At 38.0% G+C, this 27,714-nt stretch overlaps 1 protein-coding gene across 7 annotated transcripts; it reads right to left on the minus strand.

Annotated features, from left to right (window-relative positions):
- On the minus strand, positions 1-27,714 carry ZMYM1 (zinc finger MYM-type containing 1). Of its 7 annotated transcripts, XM_070368461.1 has the most exons (10): positions 27,483-27,714; positions 15,177-15,340; positions 13,995-14,067; positions 13,539-13,788; positions 8,458-8,632; positions 8,156-8,368; positions 6,088-6,241; positions 5,022-5,147; positions 4,818-4,855; positions 1-4,205 (listed from the first exon to the last, which is right to left on the minus strand). In XM_070368461.1, the coding sequence occupies exons 2-10, from the start codon at positions 15,270-15,272 to the stop codon at positions 1,932-1,934; spliced, it is 3,399 nt and encodes a 1,132-aa protein (XP_070224562.1). In that variant the 5' UTR covers positions 15,273-15,340; positions 27,483-27,714; the 3' UTR covers positions 1-1,931. The 7 variants fall into 7 exon arrangements, with proteins under 7 accessions (XP_070224562.1, XP_070224563.1, XP_070224564.1 ...); XM_070368462.1 differs by lacking the exon at positions 15,177-15,340; XM_070368463.1 differs by lacking the exon at positions 8,156-8,368.

Below are 27,714 nucleotides of genomic sequence, written 5' to 3' on the forward strand. Positions count from 1 at the left end.
GATTGGCATCATCCATTGGTTTGATGGCATCACTGATTCCATGGACATGAGTTTGAGCAAACTCCAGGAGATGGTGAAGGACACGGAAACCTGGCCTGCTGCAGTCCATGGACTGCACAGTCAGACACGACTGAGCCACTGAACAAAAACAAATTCAGCAGTTAGAAAGTATCAACTAGAAATCCATGTATAAATCTCAAAGTGAAAAAGGCAAACTGCAGAAAGATAAGTAGAATATGACTTAAAGTTTTACATAAAGTTTACAATCAGGTGGAGCAAGGCTATGTATTAAAGTATAAAATCATATATGCATGGAATGATGCACACCAAGTGTAAAGACAGAAAAAGAGTTCTATCAGAATTATTTCAAAAAACAGTCACATTCTCATAAAGTAGATTAGGAATTCCTACTGTCATCCAGCTATGTGTCAACCAAAACCACAGCAAAATTTAGTTTTAATGTTTAAATGTGAGATTTCACAGAAAAGGAAATTCAAGTGTGATTTAATATGATCCCTATCAAATTACCAATAGCATTTTTCACAGAACTAGAACAAAAAATTTCACAATTCATATGGAAACACAAAAGACCTTGAATAGCCAAAACAGTCTTGAGAAAGAAGAGTGGAGCCGGAGGAATCAACCTTCCTGACTTCAGATTATACTACAAAGCTACAGTCATCAAGACAGTATGGTACTGGCACAAAAACAGAAAGACTGACCAATGGAACAAGACAGAAAGCCCAGAAATAAACCCATGCGCCTATGGGTACCTTATTTTTGACAAAGAAGGCAAGAATATACAATGGGGCAAAGACAGCCTCTTCAATAAATGGTCTGGGAAAACCGAACAGCTATGTGCAAAAGAATGAAATCAGAATACTTCCTAACACCACACACAATGATAAACTCAAAATGGATTAAAGACATAAATATAAGACCAGAAACTATAACAACTCTTTTAAGTGAAAACAAAAAACTCCACTGAGATTTCATCTCCACAGAGATTAGTATCAGTCAGTTTAGTTCAGTCGTGTCTGATTCTTTGTGACCCCATGGACTACAGCACACCAGGCTTCCCTGTTCATCACCAACTCGCACAGTTTACTCAAACTCATGTCCATTGAGTTGGTGATGCCATCCAACCACCTCATTCTCTGTTGTCCCCTTCTCCTCCTGCCTTCAGTCTTTGCCAGCATCACGGTCTTTTCCAAAGTCAGTTCTTTGCAACAGGTGGTCAACATACCATTATTCAAATAACACTTTGCAATGATCAAAATGTTTATTAATAATTAATAAAGATTTGAGGAAATAGGCACTCTCACATTGTTGGTGGGACTATAAGATGATACAATCCTTATAGAAAGCAATTTGCCAATATCTATGAAAAATAAAAATGTGTAAATCTTCTGACCTAATAGTTCCAGTTTAAAATTTTATTTTATAGCAACATGACCTATGTACAAGGTTATTAAATGCAGCGATATCTGCAACTGAAATAGACTGGAAAGAAAATGTTTATCAGTAGGGACTGCTCCAATATATTTTGGTACATCCATACAATTAAATCTTATGTGGTTATTAAAAAAAGACTCTAAAACTCTATGTATTGATATACAGAACATGACAAAAATGTCATGTTAAAGGAAAAAGGCAAGCTGAAGAACAGTGTGTACAGTACATTTATGACTAAGTATCTCCAGAAGGATATTTAAGAGAAACAGAGAATACTTGTGGGAGGGGGAAACGAGTATTTAAAAAGGGATGGAGACTTTTCACTATGTATCATTCTATGTCATGAATTTTGAACCAATAAATGCTACATGTTCTGATGAAAAACCTTTTTTCTTAAAAAGACACACATTTGAAATAAAAACTATAATATACAACAGAAATAAAAATTCTTTCAGGTGAATGCAAGCTAGCAAGTACTATATTTCTTTCACCTGAAGGATAAACTTTTCCACAATTCCATTGAGCCTTTCAGGTTCCATCAGTTTATCTACCAATTCCTGCTCAACGGCCATTAGGGCTAAGCCACTAAGCTTTTCTTGTCCCCTGGTACGACATAAATATGTTTTAAGACGAGAAAGTGTAGAAAATGAGTTTTCAGCACTTGCTGAAGTAACTGGCCAAGACAAAGCAATATATAATAGCTTTGATATGCAAGGAATATTATTGTGAAGACCATGCTGAATAAATAAATGGCCAAGATTGCTGAAGTTGATAAAATCATATTCCAGGACAAAGTTGAGCTTTGCATAGTGCCGATAAAATCTAAGTTCTGGGATGATGTCTGCATCAAATTTATAAAATTCTTGGACATCTTTGGCTGTTGCTTCATTTAAGGGTTCATTCCATTTAAGTAACAGTTCTGAAATTTGCTTCATTTTACAATAATCAAACTCTAAAAAACACAATTTTAAATTTTGCAATACAGTATCCAAGCCTTGGTAATAAATATTAACTTTGTATTGTTCTTCTGTTGAGGTAGGAAAAAACATACTGTCTGAATTGCCAGGATCTATAATTTTCTGAATTTTTCTTCTTTTTTGAAATGAAGGTCTTTCAACTTCAAAACCTTTACAGGTTATTTTTTGACATATTTCCTCTGCTCCATCCCAGATAGTTTTGAAATAAGTATCATTTCTTTCAGATGATAAACACTCCAAAATTGCTTCTATTTTTGAAGACAAAGAAAAAATGTCTATTGTTTCACTTTGAAACTCTTTGGAAAGAATTCCTGTAACACTTAGTATTCGATAAAGAAATTTCAAACAAAAGATAAATTCAAATTTAGAAACCAATGCCAACAAATCACTCAATTCATCAGCTAAACTTGTGTTTGAAGAATGGTTTGATAGAACTTCCAGCGTTTCAATGATTTCTGGAAGACCCTCAATCACAGACAGTAATGTATTATCATGGACTGTCCAACACGGTTGTGATATGTGTTTCTTGCATGTTTTGCTTTGACTCAGCTTATAAATGTTTTGAAAATTTACCGACATTTCCCCATGAATAGTGTTGAACAAAGAACTGAGAGTATTTAGAGCACTTCGGAGCTCTTTTACTTCTTTACAAAACCTAATCACTGCTAAATCCAAACAATGTGTGTAACAATGCAGGTATAAAGCTCTTGGCTCTTCCTTCTTAAATTCTGCTGCAATTTTTTTAAATTTTCCCTTCCAATTACTGGTGCTATCATAGGCCTGGCCTCGTATTTTATCCAAATCAACTCCAATTTGCTGCAGGTAAGCTTTGATACTCCTGTGTAAGCTGGTCCCAGTCATCTCTTCAACATCTATGAAACCCAAAAATCTTTCTTTAATTAACACAGCCTTTGATGTCTTCTGTGGGTATCTCACACAAACTGAGAACTGTCCTTTAGTGGCACCATCAGTGGTCTCATCACATATTACTGAAAAAGCTGAGGAGACATTGATCTCATTTACAATATCTTGCAATATTTCAGTCTTTATTATTTCAATAATATCATTTTGAATCTGTGTACTATTATAGAAGTCAACTTGTGAATTCATAAGTCGAAATATTTCTTCTCCTTTATCTTTTGCTCGGATTTCTAACAATTCTAAAAAATTGCCTTTATTCACAGACGAAATAGACTGGTCATTTCCTTTTAAGAATAAACATTGCTTCCCAAGAAATAAAATATTTTCAATTATAAGCTTTAGGTACTTTTTATTTCCTTCAATCTGTTTTGACTGATTAGATAAAGTGTCATTAACAGCTTCATCACAAAATTGGTATTCTCTCCAAAACTGCAATGACTTCAAATGCATTTCACTTTTTTCATGCTTTCTGAATTTTTCCATAGTTTTTTTCCAATGGGAAATTCCTTGCGCTCTAAGTGACTCTCTTCCATAGTTAAATTTTTTCTGGCAGAACAACTGGCATGAATAACAAAATATTACATCCTTTTTAATACTGTTTTCTAATCGTTGAAAATAAGATTTTTTAATACTTCGTGATTTACCTTTAACTTTTTGTATTTTGGATGTAAATTTTGGGTGACGTAGTCTGTCACTTTTTTTCATGGATTTCATATTGTTTGTAGCATTTTGGTTTAACATATGACCTTTTTGTTCTTCTGTATTTAAGGCAACCGTATGCTGACTGACTACAGATGACGGTGGTGAAAGGCTTGGCTGCTGCACACTATTACTTGATTCACTGGGTGAAATCTTGGGAGAAAAAGACAACATTTGTTTGAACAGTTTTCAAACAGTCAATTAAAGAGGGAAACATTAACAATTATTATAACTCAGTATTCTCATTAATAATTTCAAGTCAGACTTGAGATCTAGGAATCTGAATGTGAATACCAAAACGTGTTTATTGCTCTATGTTTTTGAGCTCCAGGATCAAAACAGGAATGAATATGTTCAAATACACATATAATATGTTTAAAAAAGGAAAGCTTAAAAAAGAAGGCAGTTAGTAGGCTTCCCAGGTAGCTCAGTGGTGAAAAATCTGCTTGCCAGTGTAGGAGACACAGGTTCAATCTCTGGTCCAGGAAGATCCCACATGCCACAGAGCAATTAAGCCTGTGTGCCACAACTACTGAGCCAGAGCTCTAGGGCCTGGGAGCCACAACTACTGAACCTCACGTGCCTAGGGCCCGTGGTCAGCGAGAGAAGTCACCACAGTGAGAAGCCCATACACTGGAACTAGAGAGTAGCCCCACTCACAGCAACTAGAAAAAAGCCCATGCAACAGCAAAGACCCAGAATAGCCAAAAATAAATAATTTTTTTTTAAAAGGCAGTAGCAAAAACAATTAAAAATAAAACTTACATCCTCAATGACATTTGCTGTTACTGAAGAAACTGTACCTGTTAAAGCATAAATTCAAGATCTTACACCATAAGCTAGAAAATAGTATCATTAATTATATTTATTTCATATTAGACAACTGAAAGGAAATAGAATAAAGACAGATTCTATAATCAAGTATGGCAAAACAGTGTATATGTCAAATATCTTCACATCAATTTTTACCTTGTAATACATCAGAGTTCACAATGGGCAGGGCATCATGAGTATCTGCCAATGACACTATATTGCTTATAACTGGAGTTGCATCTTTCTTTGGAGAAGGGAGATTCGTTGAAGCATCACGTACCACTGAAACATTTATTGATAAAAATGAAAAGATTTCTTATAAACCAGGCAGAATCAACCAGTCAGAAAGCACTGTTTAATAACAAGTATCTCAATGAATAACATAAGTATCTAATAGCTTTAAGTATTGATGAGTATTGGAGTACTTTTTATTAGGGCTTACGAATAGCCAGGTTCTTTAGGATAACATTAACACCAACATTAAACTGATAATTTACATTTTTCATATCTTTTTACGTTTGCACAGTTTCTTAGTCCTTTCGTATTATTTGCTTAAAGTTTCAAGCAAATCTTTACTGTGAAATTACCCATGAAGAACACAAAAAAGATTCCTATAGGATCTCCTAACAGGTATCATTTCTAACCATTCCAGGATTCATCAACTTCAATATGAAGGAGCTAGGCTGGTGTCTTAGGTATTGCAGAGATTTCTATAATAAGTCCATCTGCATGATGCCTAAGCCCCAAGGGAATTATTCATTCTACTGTCTATGAAATTAACACTACTGGTCCTATATGAGACTCTTTGGTGGAATACATAGTTGGCTCTGGATTATCTATCCCTTTCTATTAGTGAACATCAAAGTATTTTCAACTAGCTCTGCTTCATGTGAAAAATGTAACTCAGAGCCTTGTTTTTATAAAGCAGGGCAAAGTAGAAGATTCTGTATTCTAATACAACAATCTTTACAAGTAAATATTAAATCTTGTGATGAAGTGGCATTCCTTTCATGCAAAAACAATGGAAAATCTTTCTTTGAAACAAGTTTTAGATTTTTTTTTCCCCCCCCTGCTTCCTCCCCACCCTGCCAGGCCTCAACTCCAGCCACTACCTGTTTTAAGTCAGCTTAATTTGGCAATGAATCAAAGTTATAAATTAAGGGAAAGCAGTAATATTGTTCAACAGTTACTAAATCTCTGATAACTGCTAAGCAAATAATACCTGTAGAAGATTCCATCTTAGCTTTACTGTAAGCAGAGAAACAATTAATAGAGCAGAAAAGCTCTGTCTTCCCCAAGTCACTGGTAGTCTCAATCATTTCATCTGTGGGCTTCAATGATTTGCAAAGAACAGGTGGTAGTGATTTGGCTGGTTTCTGTTAAGAGAGTAAAATAACGTTCAGATTCTTGCTCTATGACATATACCCACAACCATGCTTAATTGAAATATTATAATAACAACAAAGTCACATTTTTGCGCTTTCTTAAAAACCAGAAAAAAAGGCCCTTATAGGTTGTAATGACTAAAATGAAAGGAAACTGATTAATCTATTAGATAATTATTTGTATTATGTTAGGTATATTAATAGCAATAACAATACATATGCAAGCAATGAAGTGGTCATAAGATGCTCTTCATTCCAAGAAATCAAACCCAACTTCATAAACGAACACAAGTCTTATAATTACAGATCCTTCCCCAATGCCAACTTGGGCATCAGCCTTTAAAGGAAAGCCTTCCACTGGTGCTAAGGAGGAGTCAGAAAAAAGTGCCTAATACACATTACAAAATGCTGTGGGAATCACTGTTTTCTAGCCTAACTTCATGGTAAAAATTGCAAGCATATTCTAAGAAAGCTACATACAAGCAGTGAGAGGTACAGAACACAGTGCATTCTGTAAGCAGCTAAGTGTGCAAAGGAAAAGGATAGAAATCGAGAGGTTCACCACCTGCTCTTTCTGGTGAAATGGTTAGTTAACACTAACAGTGATGAAATCAAACAGCTTTTAGGCGTACAAAATGCAAAGACAAATACAGATAATAGGTTTTCTGTGAAAGAATGTTGGTAAAGGAACAATGTAACAAAAAACAGTATAATTTTGAAAATTACTATTTTTGTCCCTTATCAGTATGAATTTTCATATTTTGAGAAATGTAACAACTCACCAATATTTAATATTAACCAAGAGTGATATAATTAACATATTACTCACGTGGGAAAGCCAAGACTTAATCTAATTCCTGACTACAGTTCACTAACAGTATGGGTTTTCTCCATTATCAAAATCATACAATACCTTAAATGTAGCATGGCATTGTGTCAGATGTGCCTTTTAACTCATCTAGCCAAATCAGTAGTACCCTATCACACATGCCGAATAACTGAGTACTCAAATATAGGTTCTTAAAATGGGAGGTCTATTTACTGACTGTGAGGGGTAAAGAAAGAAAAGAAGGAATGGCATTAACTGTTTTCAGACAGAGTTCTATGCCCTTTGTTCTCCCATTTCTGGTCCCAAGGGAGGATACTCTCATGGTGTGGGAATTCTGCCACAGAAAAGCTGTGGTTCCCAGATGACCTATTTGAATTGTGGCTTGTTGAGACTCCCATCTTCAACTGCTTGTTTTAAGGAAGAATTTACAGGGATAGAGTTGTATTTCAAAACAGTATCTGAATGTGCAAGACATGTGACAGTCCACCTCATGAAAGGGACTCAGAACACTAACTGTGTCATCTCAATCCAGTAGAGCAGGGTCAGCTTCTCTGTTCTCAGAGCCACACATCCAAGGCTCTCCTATCAGAAATAGAGGATTATTTCTCATTGGTTTACTGCCTACTAGGATTCCTGATTCAGAAAAGCATGCGACATTCTTGATTCATCTTTCAGCCTTGCTTATGAGGTGTAAGAATTAAATATATGGAATTAAAAATAAAAAACATTTCTGTGGTTGAGTCTTACTGACCAACAGGCTATTGTTATTGTTGCCATCTAGTTTATAAATAAGCTTCCTTCTGCTGGCCTTTTCTCAAGGTAAGGTGATCACCCTGAGATTCTTCAGGAAAATCTCCATGCATCTTTTATAATGAACTGTTGTGTAAAAAAGAACTATTCTTTCACCTCTTTCATTATCTTACCAACTAAAAATAATTCCAATGATACTAAAATCTATACCCCCACATTTTCCTAAGGTGAAAACATTCACAAGCCAACTAATGGGAGTCAACTGTCCCATTTCTCACTTGAGTCTTATGCAATCAAATTCAAAATGAAGTGATCTTTATTCATACCTGCTTATGTGTAGTAATACTCTTTGAACTATTAAAGTAATGAGACTGTCCTTCCATTTGAAGTATATGAAACATACTAGAGCTAGTGGAACAGTAAGCTCCACAATTCTCACAACAGTTCATGATGAGGTTGTTAGCGGAGTGAAATTTTGAAAAACAGGCATTACAGCAAAGACTATGTTTCACACTCTGGTATTTTACTTCGTACTGAATCTAGGATTAAAAAAAAAGATCCAGTAAAAACTCTGATATTTAAGCAGAATATTCAGAATCCCTAAAGGTTAAGAAATATTGCAACTTACAGCAGTAGTCGTCTGACACATGCTGCACTTGGCTGAAACACTATTAGCACATATGGTAACAACTGGCTTTCTTTTTTCTTCATATGATGAAAGACAAGACTGACTGCAAAAAGTTTTGCTAGTGGTAGTATCTTCCAGCTGAATACTGATCACATCCTTTAGATTTAAAATGTCTCTAAAAATAAACAACAAGGGCACCATTAAACTACTCCAATTATTTTCTCTTCATAACCTAAACCACTCCCTTAAATAACTCTCTCCCCTTGTTTCATATACCTGAAGAACCGTAAAATAGTAGAAACATAAGCCTTGAAATAAGAAAATCTGAATTTGGTTTGATCTCTGGTTGGGGAACTAATAAGATCCCACATGCCACAGGGCGAGGCCCCCCCCCCCCAAAAAAAAGTCAGAATAGAATAAAAAAAGGAGTAAGAACTAAATAAATTACAAAAAAACAAAAGCAAATGTGATTTTAAAATACTCCATAATGAAATGACAACATTTGGAAGTCTGCATACCTCAGGGAATCAGTATTTTCCAAATGATGATAATATGCAGCAAAAATCATTTGTGGGTAAAAGAACCATTCTAAGTACAAACAGACCACTAAATTTTCAGGTGACAGTACAAAAAATTCACTGATGTGGTTTCAGATTCCACACTACAACTGACATTTAAGAAATTACCATTCAAGTAGTATCAAAAACACATTTACAACTATCTCAAAAGCTAAACACTCCTCCCTTTTTCAATTATTTATTTGTAAGGTCAGATTTTCTTTAGACTTCAACCAAAACAACATTTTGTAACAAACTGAATGCAGAAGTAGATATGAAAATCCAGCCAGACAGTAAAGCAGTTTGCCATACTAATAAAACAATGCTCACTAATTTTTTTAAAAAGCTGTTTTCATAAAAAAATACTTATGTCAATATGCACTATTTACTGAGTTAATAATAGTTAAAAATTCTTCAGTTTAAATTTCTAACACAATATATGTATAGCTAGATGTGATCTACATAAAATAAAGATGGTCTTCAAAAATTGTTGTATGTAAAGGGATCCAGAAACCAGAAAATCTGAGAACTGCTACTACAGGAAAAAACAAAATCTCTGGCTACCTAGATCCTTCAGAGTATCAATCTTTCAAGATAATAGTTTTCCAAATGAAATACTCCTGAAATCAACACTACTTTAATACCCCAATATGAACAAATTTTTAGGTACAAATCTTCCTTGACTTATGACAGGGTTATGTCCAGATAAACCCATTTTAAACTGAAAATATCATAAGTTGAAAATGTACATCTAACCTATAGAACATCATAGCTTAGTCTAGTCTACTTTAAATGTGTTTAGAACACTTACCTTAACAACCTACAGATGGGTAAAATCATCCGATAAAAAGTCTTATTATAAAGTGATGAATATATCATATAACTTAATGAATATGGTACCAAACGTGAAAGAATGGTTGTAGGGGTACATAATAATTTTTACGTTTATGAGTTGTTTATCCTTGTGATCATGTGACTGATTGGGAGCTGGGGCTCACTGCCGCTGCCTCCCATTGTGAGAATATCATACTGCATATTATTGTACTAGCCCAGGGAAAGATCAAAATTCAAAATTTGAAGTAAGTTTCTGCTGAATGTGTACTACTTTAGCACCACTGTAAAGTCAAAAAGTCATCATGGAGAACCACTGGAAGTTGGGGACTATCTGTACTTTTCTTTCTGCCTCCTTAAACAGCACCAAAATAATACATCAGTTTTCATTATCCTAACACCAGTCATTTACTGGTTTAAGCTGTAGCTCTAAATGCAGTATCTGAGTTGTGACAAAATGTTTTTCTAGGATTCACTGTGTCCCTAACAGTGTTTAGGATTTGAGCATACAAAGATGAATGTAATCTAGTCCCTAATGTCCAGAGGTTCATAGTCTAACTGGAACAATATCAATTCTTTTTTTTTTTTGACAGGATACAGCTTTATTGTGAGAAAATGCAGCTGGTACAAGTCTGAAATAGTAACTGAATGTGTAACCCATCTATTTACAACAGCAAGGACTGAGGCTTCCCATACAAATCTGTACTACCTTCTCTCAGCCTCATGTGTATTCATCCCTTTCACCAACAATCATCTCTGGTGATTGAGCTTGCCACTGGCCACAAAGTAGGCACAACTCTTCAGGATGAAGTATTGTGTAGGAGACCCGCCTGTTCCTGTCCCAGTCTACACCTACAGAGCACTCTGGGGGCCCGCCTGCTCAGTGGAGGTGGCTTCAGTGGGGGCCGTGAGTGGCACCTTGGGCACTGACTCAGGTGGAGGGCCAACAATATCAATTCTTTAAGAATTTTATTTTATGAAAAATGTTTTGGGAGTTATGGACACTATGAAAACCCAGACCATGGAACAATTATCTGGGTGGTAGGTGGGGGAAAGGAGAGGAAGGAATGGTATGGGAACAGATAAAGGGTACAAATATCTGAGGCAGATCTTTCAGATAGTAAGAAATTAGCCAGAGGGGAAGGAAGGCAGAAGAAACTACACTGGCAGAAGCATGGAAGTCTAAAATGCTTACTGGCTTTTACTGCTACTAGCATACTAGATTGCTGGCTTCTAATATACTAAGGCCTTATTAAAAAAAAAAACAAAAACAAAAAAAATGGGAATTTCCTGGCAGTCGGGGTTAGGACTCTGTGATTTCACTGCCAAGGGTGACACAGTTCAATCCTTGGTCAGGAAACTTAAGATCCTACAAGACATGTGGTTCAGTTCAGTTCAGTCGCTCAGTTGTGTCCAACTCTTGGCGACCCCATGAACTGCAGCACGCCAGGCCTCCCTGTCCATCACCAACTCCCGGAGTTTACCCAAACTTGTGTCCATTGAGTTGGTGATGCCATCCAACCACTTCATCCTGCCCTCCCCTTCTCCTCCTGCTCTCAATCTTTCCCAGCATCAGGGTCTTTTCAAATGAATCAGTTCTTCACATCAGGTGGCCAAAGTACTGGAGTTTCAGCTTCAACAACAGTCCTTCCAATGAACACCCAGGACTGATCTCCTTTAGGTATGGCCAAATAAATAAAGGGTCTTATCTTTCTAACATGATTTAAAATGTCATTTTCAAAGCTATCTTTCAATTGGCTCATGAACCAGAATAAAAACTACACTGACTCTAACACAACATTGTAAATCAACTGATCTTCAAAAAAAAAAAAACAACCCTATATTGACTCAAAACAGATTTTAAATCACTGTTATTAAAAAAAAACCTCACTGGTAACTGGTAATAAGCTAAAAATTCTGAGAAGTATGTATCAGTACAAGATGCTAATGAACACAGATGAATGCAGAATAAAAAGTTCTGAAAAAAGTACACATTATTCTGAACAATGGATGGCCTCTCCTAGCCTAAGCATCACTACCTTTCCACCAATTAAGTATTTTGTATCAAAACATTTTTATTCCAGAAAAAGTTAAAACTTGATTTTTTGTTCATATTGGATTTCTTTGCCTTAAAGAACAACTTACACACTAAACCTTTCCTGCTTCAGCCTTTTCAATCTGCCTGGGAGCTCTGCTGAAGATGTGTAACGGATAAACTCCAAACACAGGAACATGATACCTTAACTTCTCAGGGCCTCAGTTTTCTCAAAACCAAAAGAAAATGTTTGAACAGGATGATCTCTAAAGTCCCTTCCAGTTTTATGATTCTGCAGAGAAAGAAAGCATGCTGAAGAGAATGCCATACAGCCCACAGCAAAAAAGAAAAAGAACAAAGTACAGTGTTAAAAGGTTTACAAAGCACAAGAGAAAAGGTAAGTAGAATTCTGGGGAGGAAGATGAAGCCAGGGCTAACTCCTGAAGCAGCAGCCAAATGAGGAGCTAAAGCAACCAACGTAAAGAGTTTGTGAGTTTGTTCAGAGAATACCACCGACAGCCAACATTTCCTTGGTTCTTATTACATGCCAGGATTGTTCTGACCACTTAAATGTATTATTGAATGATCATAATTCTTGGGTACATTTAACAAGACAGATGGGAATACTAAGAAGTTCTCAATGTTGCTTGAACTTTGGCATGTATATGAATCACTTGGGGATAAATGGAGTTCTGATTAATAGGCCTGGGGAAACCTGAGATTCTACAGTTCTAACAGGCTCCCAGATGACGTTGATAAAGCCACTCAGGGATCACATGTAGTATCAAAATGTGAACTAAGGAAGCAAGATTCAGATTGTGGCAATTTGATCCCAAAACAAGGTACTATTTGAAAGGCATTTAATCATATTTAGTGGCAAAACTGGTGGCTCATGTATTCTCTTGTTCTGAAACAAAGAACATTTAAAACGTTTAACACTAGCATTTAATGAGAAATAACAAACTAGATTTATAATACCATATGACTCTCAAAGCACTGAACCTTTATATATCTCAGTGTAGAGTTCAAAATTCTGAATGTTATTAAATCACTATTACTTTTCTCCTTACCTAAATTGTCTCACATAAGTAAAAAAGTTAGCAAAAGAGACCCCAATAATAGTTCACAGAAACCTTAAGACTACATACATACATCTATGTTTACTGAAGGCCATTAAATTTTTCAAAGGAAAATTATGAAACAACTTCACTTGCCACTACAAGAGAAGCATTATAAAACTTTACTCCTTGGAAGGTCAAAAAGTAACTTATTATGATTAAGTTTTTAGTAAGTTACTTTCTATACAGTTAAATGATAAAACAGAATGGGCACACAGTTACCCCAATTGTAGAGAATTTCCAATGTAAAGAAGAGGAAAATAAGTTTTGGAAGTCACATTATTTAAAGGTAAAGAGAAAAAAAAAAATAAAGGTAAAGAGAAACACAACTCCTATCGTCTTAATTTCTGCAATTCTCTTAATAAACACACACACAAAAACTACTTCTGAACAATCTATTGCAGGAACCAAAAGCAGAAGCAACTTCTTTACCCTAAACCAAGGTGATTACTTCAGAAAAAAACAAACAAAATTACAATCAACATTCTGATCAAGATCTATGTAGGGAAGTAAAAGAGGGCATAATTTAGAATTATATACTTAGAGCAGTTTGAACAAGTTCTCTTCGGAAGAGCTGGTGAACTGCCAGATGAAATGTATTCAGTGATGCATGGTGTGGAGCAGAAAAGCTCAGTAGAACCTTTCCTCTGATAAGCAGTTTGTCCCTTTTGAAAAACTTTTTTACAACCAGAACAGGAAACCTGAACAGCTGTGGTTGAAATTGAAGGAAGCATCTTATTCATGCCAGATGATGCCAGAGAAAGCTGAATGCCTGTAGTGATCTGAGGAGCTATAAATACAAAACAGGAAGGAAAAAAAAATTAGTATTTATATAAAATTAAGTATGCATTCTTTCATTATCTTTTAGAGGTTACTTCTTCTGGACTTGAAACTCAAAACAATCAATGCACTATTCAAGGGGATTCTAAAAAAGAAGAATAAACTGGCCATCATATTTGTCAGAATAAATATGATTAACTTAAGTAATTCTATTACCACTGTCTGAAAATGCAGAGTTTATTTTCAGGTCATTCTCCTGAGTTTTGGGCTGTTGGGCTTGACAGTACTCCTAAAAAAAAAAAAAAAGTTGAAAATAATGAAAAGCATCAATCAATCAATAGAAAATGATATATTATGCTCAAGTCTGTTCAGTGAATTGTATTACTGCATTGAACCATGGTATATAAGTAAATACTCCCCTTCTGGTGACTTCTGGCTGGTAACACCCACTAATTATTACACTATTTTCTACTGTACCTAGATACGACTTTATAAGTTTTTGTTAACATAGTCCCTTAGCAGCTACTACAAAAAGAGGGTAGACATACTCAATAATGGTACTTATTTCCCCTTCTTGTTCTGATCACTAACAGCTAATTGTCTTCATAAGGACCTTAAAAACAAAAATTCTTAGACTGGGCTGAATGAGTCTTACAAAGCAGGATTTTTTTTCAGAGCATCAGGCAATCAACCCAAACTTGCTCTATGTCTTTGAATGTTCAAGAACTGAAGAAGTAACAGGTATTTCCTAGATGGACAATATTAATATTGCCCATTGTCATCCAATGGGAGTCATATCCTTTACTTGGTACTAATTTATGTTATTTCTAAACAGAATACTAGAAGTAAATTTAAAATGAAATTGCTTTTCATTGTAAATTTCAACAGGTTCATATACAGACAATCTAAGGAAATTTAGCCCTGCTTACAGCTTGATCTAATTTATCCTTTATATGTTCTTTAGCATTTGATAAGTCTAAAAAAGTTTAAGGATAAAAATGAATCTAATTTGGATAAACAGAGAAAAACTCTAAGTACTTAAAATGTACTAAATAATTCTATTACTTAATAGAGATAGTAGCACAAAAGCATATAACTAGTTATTTGTATTGTTTCAAGTTAAGAAAAATGAAAACAAGTATGTGCTAACCTCAGACAGACCCATAATACCCTAAGCAATCTTTTTTTTTATTAAACCCAATACCCACATCCAAACAGTCCATCTTTCTCTCACATTCTTGCACATGCTTATTATGGCACTTAACCACACATTCTACATTACTTGGTCAACTGCTCTGGGGAAGGAATTAAGATTTTCAACCAATAAACTAGCATCTGCATACTAAAATTTATAATTAAGTGCTACCCTGGAAACAGAAAATACGGTGAAATATCTACCTGAGTATTGTCGGGTTCCACCTTAATTTCCTCTGGCCTCTTAACTTGTGTCACCGCTGCCTTGTCACAGTCACCATTTGTTGGTGATTCTTTCATCTTAGTATCTGATGCAAAGAAATCCTCTAGTTCCAAACTAATGGGTTTTTTCCTTGGGAAACAGTTTCCTAAAATAAATTAGGAACTGATGAAGAGTCTGATTTTTAAAAGTTCCTTCAAATATAGTAATTTTCTGGAGGCACAAAAGGTTCTTTCACAGTGCCTTTCCTTCATTCATTACTCTGCAGTATAGCTTTGCTTTTTCCACTTCCAGTAAATAAACTCTATGCCTTCTTCTGGCATAAAGACTAGTCTTCTCTACTTTTATTCCCTCAGGGGCCCCTTCCCCTGATTACTGGTTCCTTTCATGCTCAGTCATTTCAGTCATGTCCGACTCTTTGTGATCCCATGGACTGCAGCCCGCTAGGCTCCTCTGTCCATAGGATTTCCCAGGCAAGAATACTGGAGTGGGTTACCATTTCCTCCTCCAGGGGATCTTCCCAACCTAGGGATCAAACCTGTGTCTCCTGGTTCCTTTCACAGAAGCATTTAAATACATTAAAAAAAAAAAAAAAAATCCAGTTTCTAAAGCTACTGCCTTCCCTCTGACCAATTCTTCTCTTGTCTTTGAAATTCTCTCCTTCCTTGACTCTTGTAACTCCAAGACCTATTTCTCCTCCAACCTCTTTGCCAGTCTTTTTCTCATTTACTTCACCTGCTTCTAAATATCTATGTTCCTCTAAGCACAATTCCTCAGGACTCTTTTCACTTGCTCATGGGCACAATCTGGGATTCAAGCATCATCTATATGCTCTTTTCCATCTATATGCCTGAGCTCTAGCCCAGGTAACTAACTACCTATTAAATATCTCCACTTAAATGTTCCAGGCATTCCTCAAATTCAAGAGACTTAAAACTATATTCCTGGGCTTCCCTGGTGGATCAGTGGTTAAGAAATCTGCCTTGTAATGCAAGGGACACCAGTTTGACCCCTGGTCCAGGAAGATTCCACATGCTGAGGAGCAACTAAGTCTGTGTGCCATGACTACTAAGCCCATGAGGGGCAACTAGGAAGCCTGCATGCTGCAGCAGGAGCAGCCCCGGAGGCATGAGAATCCCTGCACGCACAACAGAGAGTAGCGCCCCTTCTTCTACTGGAGAAAGCCTGCATGAAGCAATGAAGACCCACCACAGCCAAAGAACACAAAACACTTAATTCTCGTATTATCCCCAGAAGCCTGCCTTATACATGTCGTCTTTCTTGGGAAATGGCTTTATGGTATGTATATACCCAATTTTCCAGGCCAAAAATCTAGGGATAGCCATAAATTCCTCTTCTCCCAAAGTCTCACATCTCATCACCAAATTGGATCAAATGATTGTCTTGAATCTATTTTCTCATTATACTTAATGCCTCCTCCACCTCCCATCAATTCCTTTTTGGTAAATAGTATTAAGAAGAAACAACAAGCCCAAGATGGACTTATTTGTGCTAAGTCCCATCAAGACTAATACCTAACTGAACTGTAGTTTCAGACTCTCCAAATAGTGAAATTTTAAGCCAGTCAGTTAATTTCTTGGTCAGCACTAATGAGGTAATCTGCCCAAAACACTGTCTGAAATAGTCTACTCTTTTAGCTTCCTTATCCTACCTTCTTTCTGCCTATAAAACCTTCCATCTTGTACAGCTCCTTGAATATCCTGCTATTCACTAGATGGCATATTGTCAGATTTCTGAATGATACTGATTAGATCTTCAAATTTACTGGGTTGAATTTTTTTTTTAACAGTAGCTAATATCCAAAATCAAAATATAAAAGACTGCGTGCATTTAGCTTAAAAAAGAACTCCCATTTTATAACTTTTGAGGAACTAACTACAGGAGCCTTTTGATTATGCAAAGCAGATTAGAGTCCCTGGAGAAATAGAATCACATATGGCTTTCTTGATGTAAGAGAACCATTTTGGCCTAAACCATTTTGTGATCTAAGCCTGGCTTCAACGCTTGCCCTTCAGCAGGTCTTAGTAATTAATGATCTTGCTCGTGGTGGTGGCAGCTGCTCAGTCATGTCTGACTCTTTGCAACTCCATGGACTGTAGCTTGCCAGGCTCCTCTGTCTCTGGAATTCTCTAGGAAGAACACTGGAGTGGTACCCATTGCCTCCTTCAGGGTAGCTTCCCGACCTAGGGATCGAACCCAGGTCCCCAGATTCTTTACCGTTTGAGCCACCAGGGAAGTCCAAAATGAATGAGTTGAACCAGATAATCTAACACTAGTGCTAAGTCACTTCAGTTGTGTATTACTCTGTGACCCTACTGACTGTATCCCGCCAGGCTTCTCTGTCCATGGGATTTCCCAGGAAAGGATACTGGAGTGGGTTGCCATGCCCTTCTCCAGGGGATCTTCCCAACCCAAGGATCAAACCCACATCTCTTATGTCTCCTGCACTGGCAGGCGGGTTCTTTACCACAAGTGCCACATGAGGGAATGCTGAAACAAGGGAGGAGCAGTCAAGAAACAACACTGCTGCCGTGGGGGGCAGGGCCCTGGTTCCTCAAGGGAATACCTTTGAGGTCCACAGGAACTAAGGCTCCCTTCCAGCTGGAGGGTGGGAAGATGATGTTGACCCTCCAGACTTCAATCAACTAAACCTTGGGCTCTGTTGACCTTTGTTCCAATGCTATGCTGAATTCTTCTCTGTTCAAGCCCCTTCGTGAATATGCAAGTACGCTTAAAGAAGAAGGAAATGGCAACCCACTCCAGTAGTCTTGCCTGGAAAATTCCATGGACGGAGGAGGCTGGTAGGCTACAGTCCGTGGGGTCACAAAGAGTCTGTCACGACTGAGTGACTTCACTTTCTTTCTTTCACTTTAGTTTAAAACTTTCCCAGTTTTGCTGTTGGGGGGACAATGCTTTGGGTAAGCTCCCCAGTGTTCTCCTTACTTGCTACATGTATATGTGCTCAGTCTCGTCTGATTCTTTGCTATCCCATGGACTATAGCCTGCCGGGCTTTTCTGTCCATGGGATTTCCCAGGCAAGAATGCTGGAGTGGGTTGCCATTTCCTTCTCAAGGGGATCTTCCCAACCCAGGGACCGAACTTCCATCTCCTGCACTAGCAGGTGGATTCTTTACCACTGAGCCACCAGGGAAGTAAATAATGACAAATATTTCCTTCTCCCAGTATTTGGCATGGTTGTGTCTATTGGCTTGACAACCACCAAGAGGTAAACCCAGTTTTCAGGTAACGATTGTTCAGTCCCAAGGCCTCTATTTTCAAGGACAGACTGGTTCCTTGCATTCTCTTTTCCTTGCATGCTAAGTAGCTTCAGTCATGTCCAACTCTTCGCCACTCTAAAGACTGTAGCCTGCCAGGCTCCCCTGTCCATGGGATTCTCCAGGCAAGAATACTGGAGTGGGTAGCCATGCCCTCCGCCAAAGGATCTTCCTGACCCAGGCATCGAACCTGTGTCTCTCTTTTTGAACCTGCATCTCCTGCGTTGGCAGACGGTTCTTGGCCTATTTTCCATTTTTCTTGCAGCTGCCACCTCCAATTCTAAATCCTCTGGAACTCTTTCCCTTCCTAACCTTCACTGCAGAGGACAAGTCTCCTGGATTCTTTTTCTTATACCACCTCCATGAGAAAAGGAAACTCTTTGCTTTACAAATAATGATTACAAGGGCAGGAGATAAGTAAAACAGATAAGGTTAAGTTAAAGCTCTTACTGGAATAATTCCAGGTCTACGGTTTTATACTGAGTTAGTATGTTGAAAATCCCCAAGTTCTGTCACTGTCTTTTATTTCTGAGGTTGGAACTCAACCACCAACCTCACCCTGATCTTTAACTCAGCTTTTACTGTAATCTCCTATCTCTAGGCAGAAAATTAAATAAGGCCTCACGGTGCAATAAAAACTCATACAGCCTCTGCTCAGTCCATTTGAGCATTATATACAATCAGTAGAGTAAAACTCGCTGGAAATTAACTACTAGATTGTAGATACCCTTCACTTGAAAGTAAATATGCTATATTAACTTTAAAGATCAATTAAAAATAGAATATCGAGGAATTCCTTCAAACATGTCAGTCATCACACAGGCAAAGAATAGAAAGTACCTTGAAAATGTAACTAATCAAAATATATTTGAGACAGAAGAAAATGGTACATAACACTTCTTTAGCTACTAAAAAAAACAAAAAGCAATAGACATACATGAACAACAAATTCATTACTACTTCCTTTCTCAATAAGATGAACAAAGGAGTAACAAGTCCTAGAGACCTCTTTTTAACATAATCCCATCCATCTTCCCAAACTGGAGCTAAACCACATATACACTGGAGACTATTAATAGTCACAGAATAAATGTGGAACATCTTCCTGCTAGTTAATTAAACAAATTTTAATTTAAACCAAAGAGGGACAGATTATGAAGCAGAAAACTCACATTATTTTTAAAAGAAAACATGAGGATCAGAAAGAGAGTAAAAAGGACTTCCGTGGTGGTGTAACAGATAAGAATCCGCCTGCCAATGCAGGGGACATGGGTTCAATCCCTGGTCCAGGAAGATTCCACATGCCAAGGAGCAATGGGGCCCATGAGCTGCAACTACTGTGCCTGTGTGCCGCAAAAAGAGAAGAGGCTATGCACCGCAGCAAAAGGGCAGACCCCGCCTACCTCAGCTAGAGAAGCTCTGGGTGCAGCAGCCGAAACCCAGGGCTGCCAAAAGTTAAAAATAAATAAATAAATAAAATTACAAAAAAAAAAAAAGAGTAAAAAAATCCCATTTGATATGATGTCAACCCCTTCACAAAACTCTAAGAAATAAATTTAATCAAGGAAGTGAAAGACCTATACACTGAAAACTACATAACATTGATAAAAGAAACTAAATATGATTCAAAGAAATGGAAGGATATCTCATGACCTTAGATTTGAAGAATACTGTTAAAATGTCCATACTACCTAAAGCAAACTATAAATTTCATGTAATCCCTATGAAAATACCCATGATACTTTTCACAGAACTAGAACAAATAATCTTAAAATTTATACAGAACCATAAACACAAAAGAACAACATTGGAAACATAATACTTCCAGACTTTGGACTACATTACAAAGCTACAGTGATCAAAACAGCATGGTACTGGCACAAAAACATACACATAGCTCAGTGGAACAGAATAACCCCCCACACACATGGTCAATTAATCTATGACAAATGAGGTGAGAAAACACAGTGGAGAAAAGACAGTCTTTTCAGCGAGTGGTGTTAGGAAAGCTGGACGGCTATATGTTAATAAGTGAAATTAGAACACTCCCTCACTCCATGTACAAAAGTAAACTCAAAATGGTTTAAAGACCCAATTATAAGACGCCATAAAACTCCTAGAAGGGAACACAAGCAAAATATTTTGGACATAAATCATAGCAATATTTTCTTAGATCAGTCTCCCAAGGCAAAAAAAAAGCAAAAATAAATAAATGGGACCTAATCAAACTAAAAAACTTTTGAACAACAAAGGGAATAATCAATAAAACAAAAAGAAAACATACAGAATGACAGCAAATATTTGCAGATGGCTTAATTTCCAAAATATACAAACAGCTCATACAATTCAATATCAAAAAACACCAAATAACCCAATTAAAAAATGGGCAGAAGACAGCCATTTCTCTGAAGAAGTCACACAGATGGTCAATCAAGTCAGGTCAGTCGTTCAGTCGTGTCCGACTCTTTGCGACCCCGTGAATTGCAGCATGCCAGGCCTCCCTGTCCATCACCAACTCCCAGAGTTCACTCAAACTCATTTCCATCAAGTTGGTGATGCCATCCAGCCATCTCATCCTCTGTCATCCCCTTCTCCTCCTGCCCCCAATCTTTCCCAGCATCAGAGTCTTTTCCAATGAGTCAACCCTTCGCATGAGGTGGCCAAAGTACTGGAGTTTCAGCTTTAGCATCATTCCTTCTAAAGGACTCATCTCTTTAGAATGGACTGGTTGGATCTCCTAGCAGGCCAAGGGACTCGCAAGAGTCTTCTCCAACACCACAGTTCAAAAGCATCAATTCTTCGGCGCTCAGCTTTCTTCACAGTCCAACTCTCACATCCATACATGACCACTGGAAAAACCAGAGCCTTGACTAGATGGACCTTTGTTGGCAAAGTAATGTCTCTGCTTTTGAATATGCTATCTAGGTTGGTCGTAACTTTCCTTCCAAGGAGTAAGCGTCTTTTAATTTCATGGCTGCAGTCACCATCTGTAGTGATTTTGGAGCCCAGAAAAATAAAGTCTGACATTGTTTCCACTGTATCCCCATCTATTTGCCATGAAGTGATGGGACCGGATGCCATGATCTTCGTTTTCTGAATGTTGCGCTTTAAGCCAACTTTTTCACTCTCCTCTTTCACTTTCATCAAGAGGCTTTTTAGTTCCTCTTCACTTTCTTTCATAAGGGTGGTGTCATCTGCATATCTGAGGTTATTGATATTTCTCCTGGCAATCTTGATTCCAGCTTGTGCTTCTTCCAGTCCAGCGTTTCTCATGATGTACTCTGCATATAAGTTAAATAAACAGGGTGACAATACACAGCCTTGATGTACTCCTTTTCCTATTTGGAACCAGTCTGTTGTTCCATGTCTGGTTCTAACTGTTGCCTCCTGACCTGCATACAGGTTTCTCAAGAGGCAGGTCAGGTTAGTCTGGTACTCCCATCTCTTTCAGAATTTTCCAGTTTATTGTGATCCACACAGTCAAAGGCTTTGACATAGTCAATAAAGCAGAAATAGATGTTTTTCTGGAACTCTCTTGCTTTTTCCATGATCCAGCAGATGTTGGCAATTTGATCTCTGGTTCCTCTGCCTTTTCTAAAACCAGCTTGAACATCTGGAAGTTCACAGTTCACATATTGCTGAAGCCTGGCTTACAGAATTTTGAGCATTACTTCACTAGCGGGTGAGATGAGTGCAATTGTACGGTAGTTTGAGCATTCTCTGGCATTGCCTTTCTTTGGGACTGGAATGAAAACTGACCTTTTCCAGTCCTGTGGCCACTACTGAGTTTTCCAAATTTTCTGGCATATTGAATGCAGCACTTTCACAGCATCATTTTTCAGGATTTAAAATAGCTCTATGAAGACCTACAAGACCTTTTAGAATTAACACCCAAAAAAGATGTCCTTTTCATTATAGGGGACTGGAATGCAAAAGTAGGAAGTCAAGAAACACCTGGGATAACAGGCAAATTTGGCCTTGGAATACAGAATGAAGCAGGGCAAAGGCTAGTAGAGTTCTGCCAAGAGAACATACTGGTCATAGCAAACACCCTCTTCCAACAACACAAGAGAAGACTCTACACATGGACATCACCAGATGGTCAACACTGAAGTTAGACTGATAATATTCTTTGCAGCCAAAGATGAAGAAGCTCTATACAGTCAGCAAAAACAAGACAGGGACCTGACTGTGGCTCAGATCATGAACTCCTTATTGCCAAATTCAGATTTAAATTGAAGAAAGTGGGGAAAATCACTAGGCCATTCAGGTATGACCTAAATCAAATCCCTTATACAGTAGAAGTGAGAAATAGATTTAAGGGACTAGATCTGATAGATAGAGTGCCTAATGAACTATGGACGGAGGTTCATGACACTGTATGGCAGACAGGGATCAAGACCATCCCCATGGAAAAGAAATGCAAACAAGCAAAATGGCTCTCTGGGGAGGCCTTGTAAATAGCTGTGAAAAGAAGAAAAGCGAAAAGCAAAGGAGAAAAGGAAAGATATAAGCATCTCGATGCAGAATTCCAAAGAATAGCAAGGAAAGATAAGAAAACCTTCCTCTGTGATCAATGCAAAGAAATAGAGGAAACAATAGAATGGGAAAGACTAGCGATCTCTTCAAGAAAATTAGAGATACCAAGGGAACATTTCATGCAAAGATGGGCTCCATAAAGGACAGAAATGGTATGAACCTAACAGAAACAGAAGATATTAAGAAGAGGTGGCAAGAATACACAGAACAACTGTACAAAAAAGTTCTTCATGACCAAGATAATCACGATGGTGTGATCTAGTTAGACAAGACAAATATATCACTTATAAGTGGAATCTAAAAAATAATACAAATAGTCTATACACAAAATAGAAACAAACTCATAGGCACAGAAAATAAGCTTAACAGGTTACTAAAAGTGAAAGAGGGGAAGGAGGGATAAATTAGGAGGATGAGATTAACAAATACAAACCTCTATACATAAAACAGGCTTCCCTGGTGGCTAGAATAGTAAAGAATCTGCCTGCAATGCAGGAGACCTGGGTTTGATCCATGGGTTAGGAAGATCCCCTGGAGAAGGAAATGGCAACCCACTCCAGTATTCTTGCCTGGAGAATCCCATGAACAGAGGAGCCTGGCAGGTTACAGTCAATGGGGTCACAAAGAGTTGGACACAATTGAGTGACTAACACTTTCTTTCATACATAAAACAAGGATTTACTTTATATATAGCACAGTAAACATTCATACAGCCAATATCTTATAATAATCTATAATGGAAAATAATATGTTATGGAAATATATATGTGTTTGTATATATATATATATATTATAAATATATAACTGAATCACTCTGGTATACACCTGAAATTAACACAATACTGTGTCAACTTCAATGAAACAAAGAAAAACCCATGAGACTGCAAAGAATTTGCAAGCTATTAGAAGTTACTTCCAAATACATAAACAGACCTCCAGAGGAAATGTATACACTTCCCTCCTGGAAATAACAATACTGCATATATAAAACCTGTTGATGAAAAATTAAACAACTGTCAGTCTAAGAGAGAGGATTTTATTTGAGCCAACTGGAGTATAAACTGGGAAGTCTTTCAGAAAGCGCTGGGGAGGGTTTCATCTGTTAGGAGATGAAGGCACCATCACATTCATTTTCAAGACAAAGGATCATATGTCAAAATAACACACTGACACTTTACATAAAGGTCATCAAAGATACAAAGTCTAGATAAGCATGTAGAAAGTGAGCAGTAAGTCACCATGACTCCTCACTGAGCTTGGAAAGAACACTAATCTTTTAGGAAATTCCATTGCTAGAGGGAGGAAAAATAATCGGCATTATAATATTACTGGCCATTATATATATTGGCATTATAATAATAAATGCCTGAAGGCATTCCCATTTTGGGGGTGGTCTGGTTAATGTATAATGCAGATGAACACTACACACTAAAGGGGGAGAGAGGAGGCCCAAAGGGACACAGAAGATAATTCTATGCTTAAATTTTTTTCTTTCCTTAAGATATAAACTTCATCAAACCTGATGCTTCAAACTGAGTCACTTTAATCTTTTCATTCTTCCCCACTATACTTCTGCTCTCACTCTTCTCCTACTTGCAAAGTCATTTTTGCCTATTCAAATTCTACTCAGCTTCTAAACCAACTCAGCTCTGCTGCTGCTGCTTGCTGCTGCTAAGTGGCTTCAGTCGTGTCCATATGGAGTCTGTGCGACTCCATAGATGGCAGCCCACCAGGCTCCGCCGTCCCTGGGATTCTCCAGGCAAGAACACTGGCGTGGGTTGCCATTTCCTTCTCCAATGCATTAAAGTGAAAAGTTTGAGTGAAGTCGCTCTGTCGTGTCCAATTCTTAGCGACCCCATGGACTGCAGCCTACCAGGCTCCTCTGTTTATGGGATTGGCCAGGCAAGAGTACTGGAGTGGGTTGCCATTACTGGAGAGAACTAAAACTAAGATATGCTTAGACAAGATAAATTGAGGCCTATCAGAATAGCTTCTAGCATGCTAAAACCCTGCCACTGGCAATAATTATAAAATTAAGACTACCCCTGAGGACACTTTCCAGGATAAAGCAGTCTTATCTCTTAGGAATTGTGACCTTTACTTCTAGGGTTTGGCGCCCCCTCTCCCCACCCCCCACCCCACCTGTAGGAATCTCAACTGAAAGTCCACGTTTACCAAGTCCCCTCTACTTAAACTTCAATTGCTCCTAACTTTGCAAAGCTACTATAATCTACTTTTAGGTGTTTATCCTCCCAACTGCTGTTTTCTCCTAGGTTTTTTTGAGTCTTGCTTTGTAGATGTGCAGTTCAGGAGTTAGCTAAAAAGTGGAAAGTGAAAGTGTTAATCGCTCAGTCCTGTCCAACTCTTTGCGACCCCATGTTCTGTCCATGGAATTCTCCAGGCAAGAGTACTGGAGTGGGTAGGCATTCCTTTCTCCAGGGGATGTTCCTGACCCAGGGACTGAACTCACATCTCCTGCATTGCAGGCAGATTCTTTACCATCTGAGCTACCAGGGAAGCCCAAAAAGTGGAGGAGGGGAATATTTGTCTGCAAATTTGGAGGGCTTATGCCTCAGAGGTTCTCTCCTCCAAGATTGTACCACTTGAGTTTCAACTACTTCAGATCAGATCAGATCAGATCAGTCGCTCAGTCGTGTCTGACTCTTGGCGACCCCATGAATCGCAGCATGCCAGGCCTCCCTGTCCATCACCAACTCCCAGAGTTCACTGAGACTCCACGTCCATCGAGTCAGTGATGCCATCCAGCCACCTCATCCTCTGTCATCCCCTTCTCCTGCTGCCCCCATTCCCTCCCAGCATCAGAGTCTTTTCCAATGAGTCAACTCTTCTCATGAGGTGGCCAGAGTACTGGAGTTTCAGCCTTAGCATCATTCCTTCCAAAGAAATCCCAGGGCTGATCTCCTTCAGAATGGACTGGCTGGATCTCCTTGCAGTCCAAGGGACTCTCAAGAGTCTTCTCCAACACCACAGTTCAAAAGCATCAATTCTTCGGCGCTCAGCTTTCTTCACAGTCCAACTCTCACATCCATACATGACCACAGGAAAAACCATAGCCTTGACTAGCCGGACCTTTGTTGGCAAAGTAATGTCTCTGCTTTTGAATATGCTATCTAGGTTGGTCATAACTTTCCTTCCAAGAAGTAAGCGTCTTTTAATTTCATGGCTGCAGTCACCATCTGTAGTGATTTTGGAGCCCCAAAAAATAAAGTCTGACACTGTTTCCACTGTTTCCCCATCTATTTCCCATTCAACTACTTAGGCAACCCAAAATTCTGGTCTCCTTAACTCAACTATGCTATAAGAAGATACGGTTGGAGATAAAATGCAAGAGTGCCAGAGGAAGGAAATAAGGTTAGAAGAGTAGATTTGAATCATATCAGGAAAGTACTTGAATATAAAAACTTTGTACTTAAGCTTTTGGGGTTCAGCAACCATTTCATTCATAGTTCTTTTCTTAAGTAAAAATTTACTTAAAAAAAAAAAAACCTAATAAAATAAACCTAATAAAATCCTAAGATACACTCAGCTGTGTTACACATTAAATGTTAGGTATTTTGGAGACTTCCAAAGCTTTAATTTGTGCTAAATTACAGAGACCTATAGAAAATAATTTTTCCATCCAGGTGAACACAGTTGATGTATCACTAGTAAGGAAGATTACAGCTTTGGACCTATCCTTTTTGGGTTCTGAACTGTATATATCCACTCACAGAAAATCCTAGAAGTAAATTCACTATTTAGCAAAGGAGTCTACTCCTCTGAGTAACACTCTTGATTTAAGACTAAGACTTTAGTTGGGCAAAGTGCTGAGTCCTGATTCCATCAGGACTAACTGTAATATATTTCGTGTTATATATTTTGGGGGCGTCTTGTCATATAATTGTGATGAGAAATACAAGCAATCGTCAGATGTTATTAATGATTCAACCCTTAGAGAACTCTCCACTTACCGACTTTTGAGCTTTCGGTTCAGTTTAATTGAAAAGTATCAGACTGCAACCTGAGAAAGTTCAAAATGTAACCATCCATGAAACCAAGTTACTTTCAATCTTGTACACTAGAGCAAAATACTGCAATAAAATGATGAAGACTGCACCTTCATCTAATTCCAATTTCAAATCCGAATTAATTACGAAATTCTTATAATTTGAAACTCTCTCTTGGCAAACATCCCGTGTACAATTCTATTTGCAAAAGGAGTGTCAAGATTTTTTAAGTTTGAAAAAGTAATTGCCTTAACGAGGTAGATAGAGCCACAGGTGTGATCTAATGAAACGTTTCAGAAACGGAGGCCGCAGAGAGACACCCAAGGCTGAAAAGCAGTTACGGCGCAGCGGTAGTAGGCGGCGAGAAACGCGGAAAGTCTTGGCAAAGACGCCCCGACTCTGAGGACAAAGTTAAAGGAGACGACAAACACTAGCCAGGGGGACTGACCCTGAATTCTCGACCCCCACAGGGCGGCATCCACAGGCAAGGCTGGGTTCCTAGAACCCCGGCTCTCCCGGACACTTCATCTTCCCTCTGACTGGTGAAACTCTCCGCTCGCCTCTGGTAAAGCACATGAATAAAGATCGACGCCACAACCGCTTAAGGAGGCTTCCCAACTTCTTTCAGGAACGCCCGCCACGCGAGGTTTCTAAAAGCAGTTTCGACGCAAAACGGTCTC

The sequence above is a fragment of the Bos mutus genome, chromosome 3 (genome assembly GCF_027580195.1).
Source record: "Bos mutus isolate GX-2022 chromosome 3, NWIPB_WYAK_1.1, whole genome shotgun sequence".
Lineage (NCBI taxonomy): Eukaryota > Metazoa > Chordata > Mammalia > Artiodactyla > Bovidae > Bos > Bos mutus.